Source organism: Symphalangus syndactylus, chromosome 6 (assembly GCF_028878055.3).
Source record: "Symphalangus syndactylus isolate Jambi chromosome 6, NHGRI_mSymSyn1-v2.1_pri, whole genome shotgun sequence".
Classification (NCBI taxonomy): Eukaryota; Metazoa; Chordata; class Mammalia; order Primates; family Hylobatidae; genus Symphalangus; species Symphalangus syndactylus.
Window position 1 is genome coordinate 117,705,202 of NC_072428.2, and position 13,727 is coordinate 117,718,928.

The 13,727-nt window shown below is 41.1% G+C and overlaps 1 protein-coding gene across 1 annotated transcript in view; it reads left to right on the forward strand.

Moving 5' to 3' along the window:
* Positions 1–13,727, forward strand: part of SND1 (staphylococcal nuclease and tudor domain containing 1) — a 445,319-nt gene that overhangs the window by 38,952 nt on the left and 392,640 nt on the right. The window contains exons 3-5 of the mRNA XM_055283891.2: positions 6,696–6,816; positions 10,741–10,819; positions 13,115–13,275. Coding sequence (XP_055139866.1) covers positions 6,696–6,816; positions 10,741–10,819; positions 13,115–13,275 — 361 coding nt within the window. The remainder of the gene's footprint in view (positions 1–6,695; positions 6,817–10,740; positions 10,820–13,114; positions 13,276–13,727) is intronic.

Consider the following 13,727-nt stretch of genomic DNA (forward strand, 5'->3'; position numbering starts at 1 on the left):
CTCAAAAGTAGTTAAGAACCATTGTTTTTATGGTTATTTGAGAACCTTCTGTGCCTAATGGTGATTTGAGAACTTTCTGTGCCTATGTCCCATCATCTCCTCCATCCTTCCCTCACACCCCTCAGCCTCTAATGCCCAGCCCCCTTGCTTTTGTGGTCTGCCTTTGACCCCTTAAGTTTCTGCTCTTCGGGCAGCTGCTATGCGTACCAGTTTGGCATTGTTTAGTCTTTTTGGCTTCTACACTTTGAAATATTAGTGCTTTGCTGTCCTTTAGCAGTGCTTTGGCTATCAGAAGTGAAATTTCTGGGCTGGTCATGGTGACTCATACCTGTAATCCAAGCACTTTGGGAGGCTGAGTGGGATTGATTGCTTGAGCCCAGGAGTTCAAGACCAGTCCCGACAACTGACAACATAGCAAGATCCCATCTCAAAAAAAAAAAAAAAAGAAAAATTAGCCGGGCATGGTGGTGCACACCTGTAGTCTCAACTACTTGAGAGGTGGAGGTGGAAGGATCGCTTGAACCTGGGACTTCAAGGCTGCAGTGCATCATGATTGTGCCACTGCACTGCAGCCTGGGTGACAGTGTAAGACCCTGTCTAAAAAAAAAAATAAAAAAAAAAAGCAAAATTTCTGGATTCTAATTATTTGTCCTTTGCCCCAACTTGATGATGTTGGGCAGGTGGGTACCTCAGCTTTTGTGTGCTATTCCCTACCAGGGAGGTAAAGAAGAAAAAGCAAGAGTTTATGTGGATCTTTTATTAATATTTAAGTAAAGCATTTAGTTTTTAAAATTATAATAAAGGACATTTTATTTTAATTAAGAAGTTAGTGAAGCAACGATATAGATAAAAGAGATAGAGAAAAACTCTCATAATTCTACTACCAACAGCAATCAGACTAAATAGATTAAAATAAATTTAAGTAGATTAAAATCAGTTCTTTTTCACTGGTCCTCCATCAGGGACCACAAATATTGAGAATATTAGCATATACCTCAGGGTTGTTTAATGAAGATTAAACAAGATAACATGAAGTGCTTAGTGCATGCTTATAAAATACTTAATAAATATTAGTTGTGGTAATCACTACTACTGCTTGCTAATTTCTCTTACTACAGATACTCCTAGTACTGTTAGATCAACCACTGAAGATTAAATATCTTTCAGCATTTTTCACATTTTGGGCATTAACGAATGGTTGAACCAACATTTTGAATAGTTTCTTTTCCTATTGTGTAACAGCTTGATTGCTTCCAAGTGAAGAGTGTTGACCCTTCTTGGAGCTGACCAAGTTCATTTGCCTGGAAGGAAGAAGTAGTGTAGCCTCTAAGAAAGAAGGGTTGGATTTTAATTTCCTGTTTTGTGGATGAGAATCTTGGGCAGAGAAATACAAGGCCAGTTGGAACTTGTTCTAAAATATCATAACTGTGTCCCATGTTAACAGGACAGTGAAATCTTACCAGAACTATCCTAGATGAAAGGATACTGTGTAACCTGATCCTAGCATTCGAGTATAGTCCATATATTTATACAGTCTGGTGCTTTTTGCCTCTCCCAGACTAACTCAGTCTCACTCTTTCTCCTGGTAACTCTTCAAAGATCCCTGTGAGATGAAATATTTGATAGCTGCAGATTTCATCTTTTCCTAGCCCACAGTCATCATTTCTCCTTCCTAATAATCCAATGTCTCCTCACCCTGCTGTGATTTGGTTTTCCTCCTACTGTACCCTCAAAGCTGCATCGACACAAGTTACCAGTAATGCCAGCTGATTGAAAAACCTGATTTCCCTGCTCTCATTTTGACTTCCCCACCCCCCACCCCAACGCTGACATCCAGGCCTTTAACAAGGCCTAGAGATTCTGCCTCCTTAAAACCTCTCTTATCCATCCTTGACATTTGATTAATACTGCTATTCTTTGTTCGTCTCTGATAGAGTGCTTAGATGTTGAAATAATAGTCTCTTTGCCCTCATTCTCCTTCCCTCTTATCCTTTCTCCATATGCTCTCAGATTTTTTTGAAACATAATTTTATTTTTTCCCAGACTCTTCAGTGGTTCCTCATATTCCAAGACACTTTAGTGATTCTTCATTACCTCTGTGACAAATCTAAATGCCTTAGCCTGGGTTACAAGCCCATTTGTGATTTGACTTTTAGACTTCTCTTACTGAAACCCCTCTGGGATGCCAAGCCCCCACCATGCTGAAGAACTGAGGTCTTCTTACAGGCTGGGGTCCTGCCTTCTGCCCTCAGCTTATGCCGCCTCCTCTATCAGTAGTTCTTTCGCCACCTCTGTGGCTGGTGAGCACCTGCTGTCTTTTAAGATTCAGCCACTTAAGAAATCACACCTGACATTTCCTTTCATCATCCCATCTTTGTGCTGTCATAGCATTCACAACATTTCATTGCATGTTTACACGTTTATATATCTTTCTCTACTGGATTTCAAGCTCCAAAGAAGAGAACCTTTCTCTCATCTCTGTGTCTTTGTGCCTAGTAAGTACCTGACACAATACAGGTAAGCAGTGAATAAACATTTAAGTGAATAATGAGGAAAAGAACCTGAGTGTCTCCGTTTTAGGGGTTGAAAGATTGTGCAACGTGGCACTACGCTTTCTCGCTGGCTTTCTATTTCTTTGGAGCGTGTTTAGCTTTTTCACATTCAGGAATAATCAAGGACCTTATTGCTTATTTGCATCCCTTTGTATCACTGTCCCAAATATCTTCACGTGATTATTCTTTGCCTTCCGTCATGATATCGTCTTTCAAAGAAACTCAGCTGTCTCTTAAGTCCTGTGGCAATGAAAGCAGCCCCACTGTATGCCCCCAGCCATCTCTTCCCTGTTCCAAGCTAATCCCCAGCGTTGCCTAGCTACTCCAGGCAGCCTAGATACTGCATTGATGGGCACTGTGGGAATTATATATTTATTTCCCACAGAATTATTGAGCTCCTGCTGAGGGTAAAGTTGTTTATGGTTTCATGAGAAATATAGAAATGAGTGTCACAACCATTAAAGAACTTACCCATTTAACTAAACACCACCCATTCCCCAAAACCTATTGAAATAAAAAAATTAGGAAATACTATCTTTAAAAAATAATAAAAGTGGCCAGACGCAGTGGCTTACGCCTGTAATGCCAGCACTTTGGGAGGCCGAGGCGGGCGGATCATGAGGTCAGGAGTTCGAGACCAGCCTGGCCAACATGGTGAAACCTTGTCTCTACTAAAAATACAAAAAAAATTAGCCGGGCGTGGTGGCGCATGCGTGTAGTCCCAGCTACTCGGGAGGCTGAGGCAGGAGAATCGCTTGAACCCTGGAAGCGGAGGTTGCAGTGAGCCGAGATTACGCCACTGCATTCCAGCCTGGCGACAGAGCGAGACTCCGTCTCAAAAATAAATAAATAAATAAATAATTAAATAAAACAAAATAAAAGAAGGTAAAAAATAAATATTTTGCTATTTTTGTTTGTTTCTGAGACAGAGCCTTGCTTTGTTGCCCAGGCTGGAGTGCAGTGGCGCAATCTCGGCTCACTGCAACCTCCACCTCCCAGGTTCAAGCAATTCTCCTGTCTCAGCTTCCCAAGTAGCTAGGATTGCAGGCATGCGCCAACATGCCTGGCTAATTTTTTTTTTTTTTTTTTTTTTTTGGATTTTTAGTAGAGATGGAGTTTCACCATGTTGGCCAGGCTGGTCTTGAACACCTGACCTCAGGTGACCTGCCTGTCTTGGCCTCCCAAAGTGTTGGGATTATAGCCGTGAGCCTCCCAAAGTGTTGGGATTACAGGCCCGGCCATGTTTTGCTATTATTTAAAAAAAGAAATGAATGTCACAATCCTGCATTCATTGGAGCTGTTGAGGACTGGGGTAGCTGGGGAAAGACAGCAGAGCAGGATTATCAGTTACATATCCAGATGGTACGGTGGGATGGTTGGAAGAGAAAGAGGGACAAAAAGTATTGAGTGTTGGGCCATGTACATAGTAACTAGTTAAGGTTTTACGTTCTGGGGTTTCATCTTGTCCTGGTAGTTTGAAGAGTCTATCTGGTCAAAGAGAAGATTAGAATTAAAAGCTCAGTTTCATTGTGGTAGACATGACAACCTTGCTTGGGTCTGGAAGTGCTGAGCAGGCTGTCAGATTGCCTGCAGTTGGGCATTCTAAAGGAAAGAGTAATTTTGAGTCTCAACTACTTAAAAGCCACTTGTTTCTTAGATGGGACTCTGGGGCATCATTTGAATAGACCACAGTTATTCTTCCTGTTAGACCATTCTGGCCCTTATTTGAATAAATGCTTGGAGCAAATTTCCTTATACCTGACTTTTAGAGTTGTTCTGCAAGCTTCTGTTAGGATAGACTTCTCCATCAGATAGTCCTCTGCCTGGCCGTCCTTTGTGTGGACACATGGGTAACACTGGCCTCACTTCCACAAGGGTTCTGTCCCAGAGCACTCTCTTGCCCTCGGAGGAGTGATGTGGTCAGTTGCTTTCCTGTATAGCTCTTTGAGTCTCTTGATTGCCTCTTTTCTTAACTAATGTCTTGTCCAGTTATTGAATTTGCCCAACTCTGGATGGAACACAACTTGAGAAGGCTTATTTAGGAAAGGAAGATTGCAGAAACTAGGTTCTTTTTTCTTATACGGTTAGGCATATGTCCTTTGCAAGACCTCCAGTGTGGTTTTCTCTTATTGACCGGTAACTAACCAGCTGGAAAACATGAGGTCCTAAGGGGAAGGTGTTTCTTCAGCGAGCCTTAAAAGTTTTTTAGAAAAGTTCTGTCTGGTTGGTAGAAATTGGAAGTTTCCCTGCAGGGGCTAGTTATTTTCCTGTGAACTGACCCTTTGTAAAAGTGAGTTTTCACCAAAGTCTTGGCCTCTTTTAGGAGCACTGGTCTTGTCAGAGCTTTTCCAAGTATTTAGGAAAGTTCTATGTTACTGAATTTTAAATATTAATACTCAGGACTACATCTTAAACTTATCTATAGCTGCGTATGTTTTTAGAGTAAGTTGATCCCTAAGGTAATAAAAATTTGGGAGGCTTTATTCATTGGTTCGGTGCTGTTTCTGTGATATGGTTGGTAATTGGGATCATTTGTCAATCATCAGACTCTTTGGTGACTGGTATCTGATTTTATTTTTAGAGATTGGAGTGGGGGGCAGAAATGAGACATAAAATCAAGGTGAACTTGATATTGTCATTGAGTGAATTGGGTTGGCTGGTGCTTTGAAGAGAGGGCATGATGTGAGCAAGTATCCGTTCATTTTTGCATCTTTAAGAACCCTTACTGAGGATCAGTTCTCTAGAACCTCATGATTTATGTTATGTAACAGTACTGTTTTTATGAATACCAGCCCAACAGGTTGGTGGACCTGCCACCTTTTGATTGGTTTCTGGTTTCTTAGAAGTCATATGGATATTTTTCTTCTAGAAAAGCTTGTTGGGTGACTTCATGGAATAATTAGCATGGACCAAAAAGGTTAACAGAGGCTTCCTTTCAGGCCATCAGTTTACTCTTTTGCCTTTACTATGTGTAGCATGAGTTCTGTGGTTTGAAGAGATTATAATAGACAATGTATGCATATTGTATATCACTTTTCCCTTTTATACTTCACATTTTTTTCAGCATGTGAGCTCCTACTGATCATACGCTCCTTGAACACCTACCCTGTCCCTCCCCATTTCGGTACTAAGGGAACTTGGGACATTAAACCAGGTCCAGACTATAAATTCAAGTGCCAGTGGCCACTGTGCCAATGGCTTCAGAGGAGAATCTCCATTTGTCTGAACCATCCCAGGAGTGATAGGATGGGGAGGGGCAAAACCACCCCTTTGTGTATTATCTTGAGATGACATGGAGACTGTGCTTCTACTGTGTGGATGTGTAGCTCAGTCCTCGTGTCTGCATGGAACGGTGAGAGGAAAGAATCACCATTATCAAGGTGATCCTTTGTCAGGGGCTGTTACTGGTGTCCTCCCAAGGATGTTGGGACCTAGTAAAGGCTTCAGACTAGAGCAGAAGTAGAAGAAGAGGCATTTTGGGGGATATCTTCTTACTGTTGCTGATCTTCAAAGAGGGGAGTGGAGATGACTTAAATAAGGCTCACTTGAGCAGGGGATTCACTCTGAAATAAGAACACTAGAATCATGTACCTCTTCCAACAATGGCTTTAACTGGTTTCAGGCTAGTTTAATAGGCAGTGAAAGTGTTTTAGAAACTGGAAAGAGGCGGAGAAATGGAGGTGGTAGTTGTTAATTATGACTTCCCTCTGCCTAGGTGGGTGCCTGGAGCCTGGACTTCCCATTTAAAGGAGTGGGTTGATATATATACAGCATTTAGAGCAGTGGCTGGCACATGGTATGTGCTATAAAAGCATTGGCAAAATGTTATTCACAAAGTAAGCTATAACTGAACAGACAGTGATAGGGAAAAAGTCCTGCTGCCAGTGTCTGGAAAACTCTGAGGCCTGTTTTTAGTGTCTGTGTTAGTTAAACCAACTGCTGGACCCTCCTTTTTTTAAGAGCCCCCTAAGTGTGCGATCTGCATTGTGTGCATTTCATTTTTATATTCTCAAAGTCCAGCGCAGGGCCAAGACCGTGGTAGGTAGGTACACAGACATTTACTGAAGGAATGAAGTTGCTTGAATGCTGATTGGCATCTGAAACTAGGCAGTTCTCATATGACATATTTGTTTTGTCTTTCAGCCCTGGGCATTTCCAGCTCGAGAGTTCCTTCGAAAGAAGCTGATTGGGAAGGAAGTCTGTTTCACAATAGAAAACAAGACTCCCCAGGGGCGAGAGTATGGCATGATCTACCTTGGAAAAGGTGAGCTGCAGGGAGAGGACTCATTTCTCTCAAGTCTAAAGTTCCTTTAAAGATCAGTTTTCTTATGGTGGAAGGCCAATGTGGGTTCTGGTGGAGGAAGCTCTAGGACAGTTGGCTGAAGGCATAAATGCAAATACTTTGGGTCCTGAGCACATGGAATATATAGGTACAGAGGCATGCCCCCGGTGTTCCTGTTCCTTGTGTACCCCTTTTCCTGCTTTCCTGGCTTGGTTTAGGTGCATGTAGTATGGAGTTGCTTTCTTCCTTGTGTTTAGGCCATTCACTCATGGAGCTCAGTGGCTCTGTGCTTCTAGGTCAGAATGCTAATTGAATTTCTATAGATTTCCTTTTGCATCTTCTGTTTCTTTTATCTATCTTGTGGCTTTTCTTCTCTTGGGAACTCTTTTGGAAAGGAAGATTTGTTGAGGGCCTATGGTTTTTTGCAGCCTACATGTTTTGTAATGGAATGGAAGGAGCACAGATGTCGGGGTTGCATAGATGTAGGTTAGAATTCTGATTTCTTACCATGTGCCCTTACTTAACCCTTAACCTCTGTAAGCCCTAGTTTCTTCATTTGTAACTTACTGAGAGAGTTGAAAGAAATATATAGGCCAGGCACAGTGGCTCACCTGTAATCCCAGCACTTTGGGAGCGTGAGGCAGGAGGATCTCTTAAGCACAAGAGTTCGAGACCAGCCTGGGGCAACATGGTGAAACCCCGTTTCTATGGAAAAATTAGCCAGGCGTGGTGGTGCACGCCTGTAGTCCTAGCTACTCGGGAGGCTGAGGTGGGAGGATCACCTGAGTCTGGGAGGTCAAGTCTGTAGTGAGCCATGATCATGCCACTGCACTCTAGCCTGAGTGACTGACTGAGATGCTGGTCAAAAAACAAAAAAATAGTATATGTAAAGCACCTCACTCTGGATATTTGTGTGTGTGCATATTGTATAGCTGGGCCAGATGGTTCATGGGATATTAGATGTTCTGGGCTTTTTGGATTAGGTAGTAAGAGAATAAGATTGAGGAATGGAGTTGGAACAGAAATAGGACATTGAAAGAGGAATTGGTAGGATGTTCTCCAGAAAGCAGCCAGATGAACATGAAGTTATGTTCATTGAACTATTTGTGGAGCAGAATTTTTTTTAAGTTTCCTATGATTCTTTGATTAAAAACCTTTCAGATAGCTCATGTAACGGAGTTGATTTGGATAATGTATTTGTGTTGGATAGTCAGTGCTAGCAATAAGCAAGCAGGGTAGAATGACAGTGCTAACAGTATTCTGCTAAGACTCTGTTTTTAATGATACAGGTCTCAGAAAAATGAGTTGAGAATGACCTTGGAGGCATCTTGTTCAATTTCCTACCTAGTAGAGAAATACCTCTTTTTAGTCTCCCAGAAAACGGCTAGCTGCTTCTTATTTGAATGAGAAATTCTAGAAACCTAAGGCCTCTTTTCAAAAAGGGAAATAAGTTTGCTTTTTACTCATAATTTTTTATAATATAGCAAGAAACAAAACGCTTAAAGATAATTATTGAGTGGTTACTGGTTAGAAAGAATGTAAGAGGAAAAGAAGTGTATTATCTTCAAAATGCAATTGTTAAGGATTTCATTACCTAAAAAATTTCAATTCCATGACAGCTGATCAGTCTTCTGTTACCCCACAAGAGACCTTACGGAACCACAGATAATTGTGGGCACAGATATTTCTATATGTAGACCACCCCTAGGAGTTCATTTTAATACCCTTGGTCTTCAACCAAAATGGCCAAATTGTTTATTCTAAGAGAAGCTGATATTTTTAATTATCTGTAGAGTTGTTTTTTAAAAGTTTACTTTTTAAACTGACTCACATTACAAACTGGGTGTAATTTAGTATGTTAACACATTAGTGTTTAGAATAAGAACTGGCACATAGTAGGTGATCAATAAATATGTACTTAAAGAATGGTTGGAATTACCTATATCTTTCCATTTTAAAGATAAAGAAGTGGTTTAATGTTTAATATTTTCACTAAGGTATTTTAACTAACTCTTAATGCCAATTCTATTATAATGAAAGAAAACAGTGGTTTAGATAATAAGCATTTGTATATTTATTTTATTGCTACCCACTATTTTTTATGATGGGAGAGAATGGTAAAATTTGAGACTTTGTGGTTAACCTAGAACTTTATTAAAGAGATGATTAGTTTTCTGACTTTTGAAGACAATATAGCCACCCACCTGCTCTGAATACTGTCTCCAGATGTGACTTGGTCAAATTCAGAATTTGATAAGTAAGAAGCAAGAATAAGATCCTTGGCCTACAAATTCCTGTTTCACTTTCCTATCCACCACATTTCGTTGCCTCCGTTGAGGGTTCACCCCAGGGGAAGATACTTTTCTCCTTTTTGTAGGCACATTCAGAACTCACTTTTTAGAAGTGGGCCATTTCAGCATGCTGTGTGCCAAGAAAATGTCTGGCTTATCGGGTGTGCTGTTGATCAGCCCATTTTATGGTCACTCACCTTGTTTGTACCTGAGCTTCGTTCTTTCCACCCCCAGATCTCCTGGCACTTCACTGCTCAATTTTCCCTTAATCGTTGAGTCCTTCCTTTTGACTTTTCACTCTTTGGGATTCCTGTTGCTTGGAAGAACCAATGCAAAATTTACTAATGTGTCTTTGGCTGGCCTCAGCAGTAACCTTAATGGAAAGGGTCAGGTGATCCACACTCACCCTCGGAACCTGAACCTTCTTTGTATAAACTTCTCAGTTCAACTTTTCTTGGTAGGAAAAGAGGCTTAAGATTTGCCCCTGCAGAAATTTGGGCATGATAATGGTGAGGCAATTAGGTTGGGCTTGGGGGGCGGTGTATGTACCTGTTACTGCTTGCAGAAGTCGATGTGTAGTGTGCCGAATGTAAATCTTACAGAATTTTATTCTTTGCTGGCATTACCTATCAGACTGCTGTGTTTCATGTTATCTTGGAGTTTGTTCTCTGCCATATTAAAGATTTTTATGTGGTTATTCCCTCAAAGATATCTTCCTTTATGGTTTTGGCCGACAAGCAGAGATTTAAGAGAAAACACTGAGCCTGAAAGCTTTTTCAATAGCCTCAAACTACAATTAATGTTTCAAGTGCCTGGGTAGAACCTAATCAGATTGGGTTTTATGTTTAACTTTATTTTTCTTGCTAGGTCTGATGGCTGCTTTGTGAGAGATGAGAAATCTGCCAGTGTTCTCTCAGTATCTCTGTGAGAGCAAGAGAAAGTCTTTGTCAAATGGTGTAGCTTGTTTTGGTGTCCTCTTGGAGCAGAGAATAAGACATCCCTGAGAGGAGTTGGACTTTCTGGCATAACATGTGATAGGCAGCCCTAAATGAATCCGTCTCTCTGATCGTACATGGTGAAGGGACTAACTTTTTCTAATTCTTGCCATGCGCTTGGCACTGTGCTTGGTGATTTACACACATTACTATTTAATTCTCACAAGAACCCATCAAGGCAAGTGCCCTCCCCACTTTAGAGATGAGTAAATTACGATGCTGGGAGAGCTTGTCGAAGCTATTAAGCAGCCGGATTTGTGTTCAGCTCCAGGCTTCTATTCCTCCAGTCACCACTTTATACTCTCTTGAGCTGCCAGCTGCATGTGTCTTGCGTTCTTGTCTGTCTCCCATGGTTCCTGAGATGCCTTTGGCCTGGAAGATACACTAGAAAATTAAAAACAAAGTCCTGAGAAGATTGATAGACCTTTGGGTCCTAGAGACTAGATATTATGGGAAAAGAGGTTTTCTGAAAAACCCAATGCTACATTGCTGCCGTGTCCATTTCTCTGGCAGCATTATTCTCCTTGAGGAGCTAAGTGTGAAAGTGGTCCCATTTGGGCTCTGTTGCTGTTGGAGGCAGGTTTGAATCTTGTTTTTAAATCCCCCCTTTTCCTCCTCAGATACCAATGGGGAAAACATTGCAGAATCACTGGTTGCAGAGGGCTTAGCCACCCGGAGAGAAGGCATGAGAGCTAATAAGTAAGTATTCATTACTCCGCTGTCTCTCTGACTTCCTTGAGACGTCAAGGGAGGTTGGGTAGTCAGCTGTAAATTGGCTTTGCTGCATTTTTTCATTCTTGCCCCCAGACATGGGTAACTGCAGGGGCTTTCACAGCTTCGAGGACATTCTTGCCCAGGTATGGATTATTCTGAGCTAGGAAGTCACTCAGCATTCATTAATGGTGTTTGAGGTATATGACTCTTTTAAACACAGGCTTTGAGACTAGGCAATTCTATCCTTCATATTGATAAGAGTCAGCAAGTCTTAGACTGTAGATATTTAGTTCCAGAGTATTTATCTATCTGTCTAGCCAGTCCCAAATATTTATTGAGCACTTACTATGTGCCAGGCAGTTTTCTAGGCACTGAGAATATAGTGTGAATAGACTTAGCTTTTGCTGACATTTTAATGGGGAGACAGGCAGTCTCCTCATTACAATCAGTGCAAGGAATAAGTACAGTCAAAATTAAGGGGGCGAATAAATAGAATACAAAGCAAAATCTGTTGTTTAGAATCTGGAGAAACTGACAAGGCCTCACTTGTTCTGTTTTGAGAGTCAGGAAAAATTTATATCTCTTCAAAGTCTTTCAAGTCTGTGTTGTTTATGTATCTGTAGTTGCTTAATAGGTAAAATGTATTTGTTTAGCCAATGGCAATGTGAACCTGTTAGAAAGGGGTTGTGTGTATATCAGGTTTATAGTATGTATATCATGTTCAAGTTCACTAGTGTTGGCTGTCAGTAGGATGGATTGAAGCTGGCTTTCATTAACACTTTAGTCTCTGAAAAGTGCTGCATCTGTAATTTGGAGGCTGTAATAATGCTGTTTTATATCATTAAGTCCCTGCTGTCTTATATGACTGTCATAGCTATAGGAAAGGCTTTAGAGAAACATTCGCATGAGGTATACCAATGATGAGGATGAGCAAAGGCAAAAATGTGCCTTTTGCATTCTTTCTGCCTTCACAGACATAGGGGCCAGGTCTTTCACCATAGACTTCTGTGGTCCTTTCTGACTGCGAGGAGACATTTGCTGGACTCTATAATTGGGATGTGCCAGTGGGAATTTGTTGAATTAAGATACTTGTTTTGGTGGTGTGTTTGGACGTATGCCAAATTTGTATCTTAAGGACAATTACTGGCTTGATTACCATTTCAGTATTTTTTGGGAATTCAGTTTGCAATTGGAATGAATAATAAAAAAATCTCACGGCAGGATTGGACCATCTCAACAAATAAATCTCCCCTGGAGTACCAGTCCTTTTTCCTCCAAAATTGTTTTGACTTCAAGTCAAAACAATTTTGTGTTTTGTTCAATCTCTTACACTATTTTGTGTTTGGTTCAATCTCTTACACAATTTTGTGTTTGGTTCAATCTCTTACACTACATTTCTTCATCTAATTTTGACTGTGAATTTGGATCCCTGAGGGTGTGGTTGCCTTTTGGGGTAGGGAAGGGAAGAGAGGTGAAGACTTCTGGCTTGAGAAATTGGTAGGTCATCCTTGCTTAGGAATCCCTCCTGCTGAAGATGAGGAGATTCAGTTTATGCATACAGTCGTTGATGGCACCGGGTGTCTGAGATTATGCAGAAGCCATGCAGTTCCATGCTGCCTTTAGCTCAGATATAACAGAGAAAGAGGAGCCATTTCTAGCCTTTTTTAAAAAACTTGATTTGATTTGTCTACTGATATTTTGGCTGCTCTAGTACATAGTTTGGTTTCTTGCCTGATGAAGGAGGAGGCTTCCATTTTCAAGCTGCTTTTGTCTAGCTTGCCTTATTGAATGTGTGAGTAGTTTGGGGGTAACATTATCTGTGATAGCAGTATTCATTCCACATTCCTCAGCCTTGTTCTGTAAACTGAGAAAGAGAAAGAGTGGTTCTTAGTCGGCCTCTCTGCACTACTGAGCTGTGCCTGGGATTCCAGTTCCTGAATCTGGGATGGTTAAATGAAGCTCTACCCCCTGGAGCAACTCTGAGCCACTAACTTGTTCTCTTCTAATTGGTGATGGTGGCAGTGCTGAGATGTGTGTTCTTTAGATTGTCTCATTAAATACTCTTACTATTTAACCTTTTGTTTGAAAGGACAAGTCTGGAATCTAGAAATTGCAATCATGGTGATTTTCTGGTTATAGGCTTGGGTCTTAAGCCATAGATCTGAAACAGACCTTTGTTGTCTTCAAGGAGTGAAGATGCTGAAGAAAACCTATGTCAGAGAGCCTCGTATTTCTGTTTGTGAACTCACTAACCACTCTTGTTTATTTTTTATGTCACAGTCCTGAGCAGAACCGGCTTTCAGAATGTGAAGAACAAGCAAAGGCAGCCAAGAAAGGGATGTGGAGTGAGGGGAACGGTTCACATACTATCCGGGATCTCAAGTATACCATTGAAAACCCAAGGCACTTTGTGGACTCACACCACCAGAAGCCTGTTAATGGTGAGGCTGGCGGGAACAGACAGATATGACTCAGGGTGATTTCTTTCTGTTTGCACTCTTTGCTTCTTGAGGTTTGTAAAATCTAGTAAGCCTTTCTTATACTTATTTAGTATCCATGGGAAATCCTTAAGGTTAAAACAGCACCTTAGTATTTCAGAAGGGAATTTGGATTCAGTTCATGTAGGTCACATCAGATATATTCTGCAGAGGCTAGTCCTGTGCTGTTGCAGGGTAGTAAATTGCTGGTATTTTGCACATTGATTGTGTTCTATTCTCTAAAAGAAGGCTACTTAAATACCAACCCTGAAACTTAGAGGTAGCAAAATGTATTCTGTATACATCTAAACAGATATAGTCATGCTTCATTGGGGATTGGTTCCAGGACCCTACCCTGCTCTTCCTCCTGGGAATACCAGAATCAAAGATGCTTAAGTCCTTTATATAAAATGGTG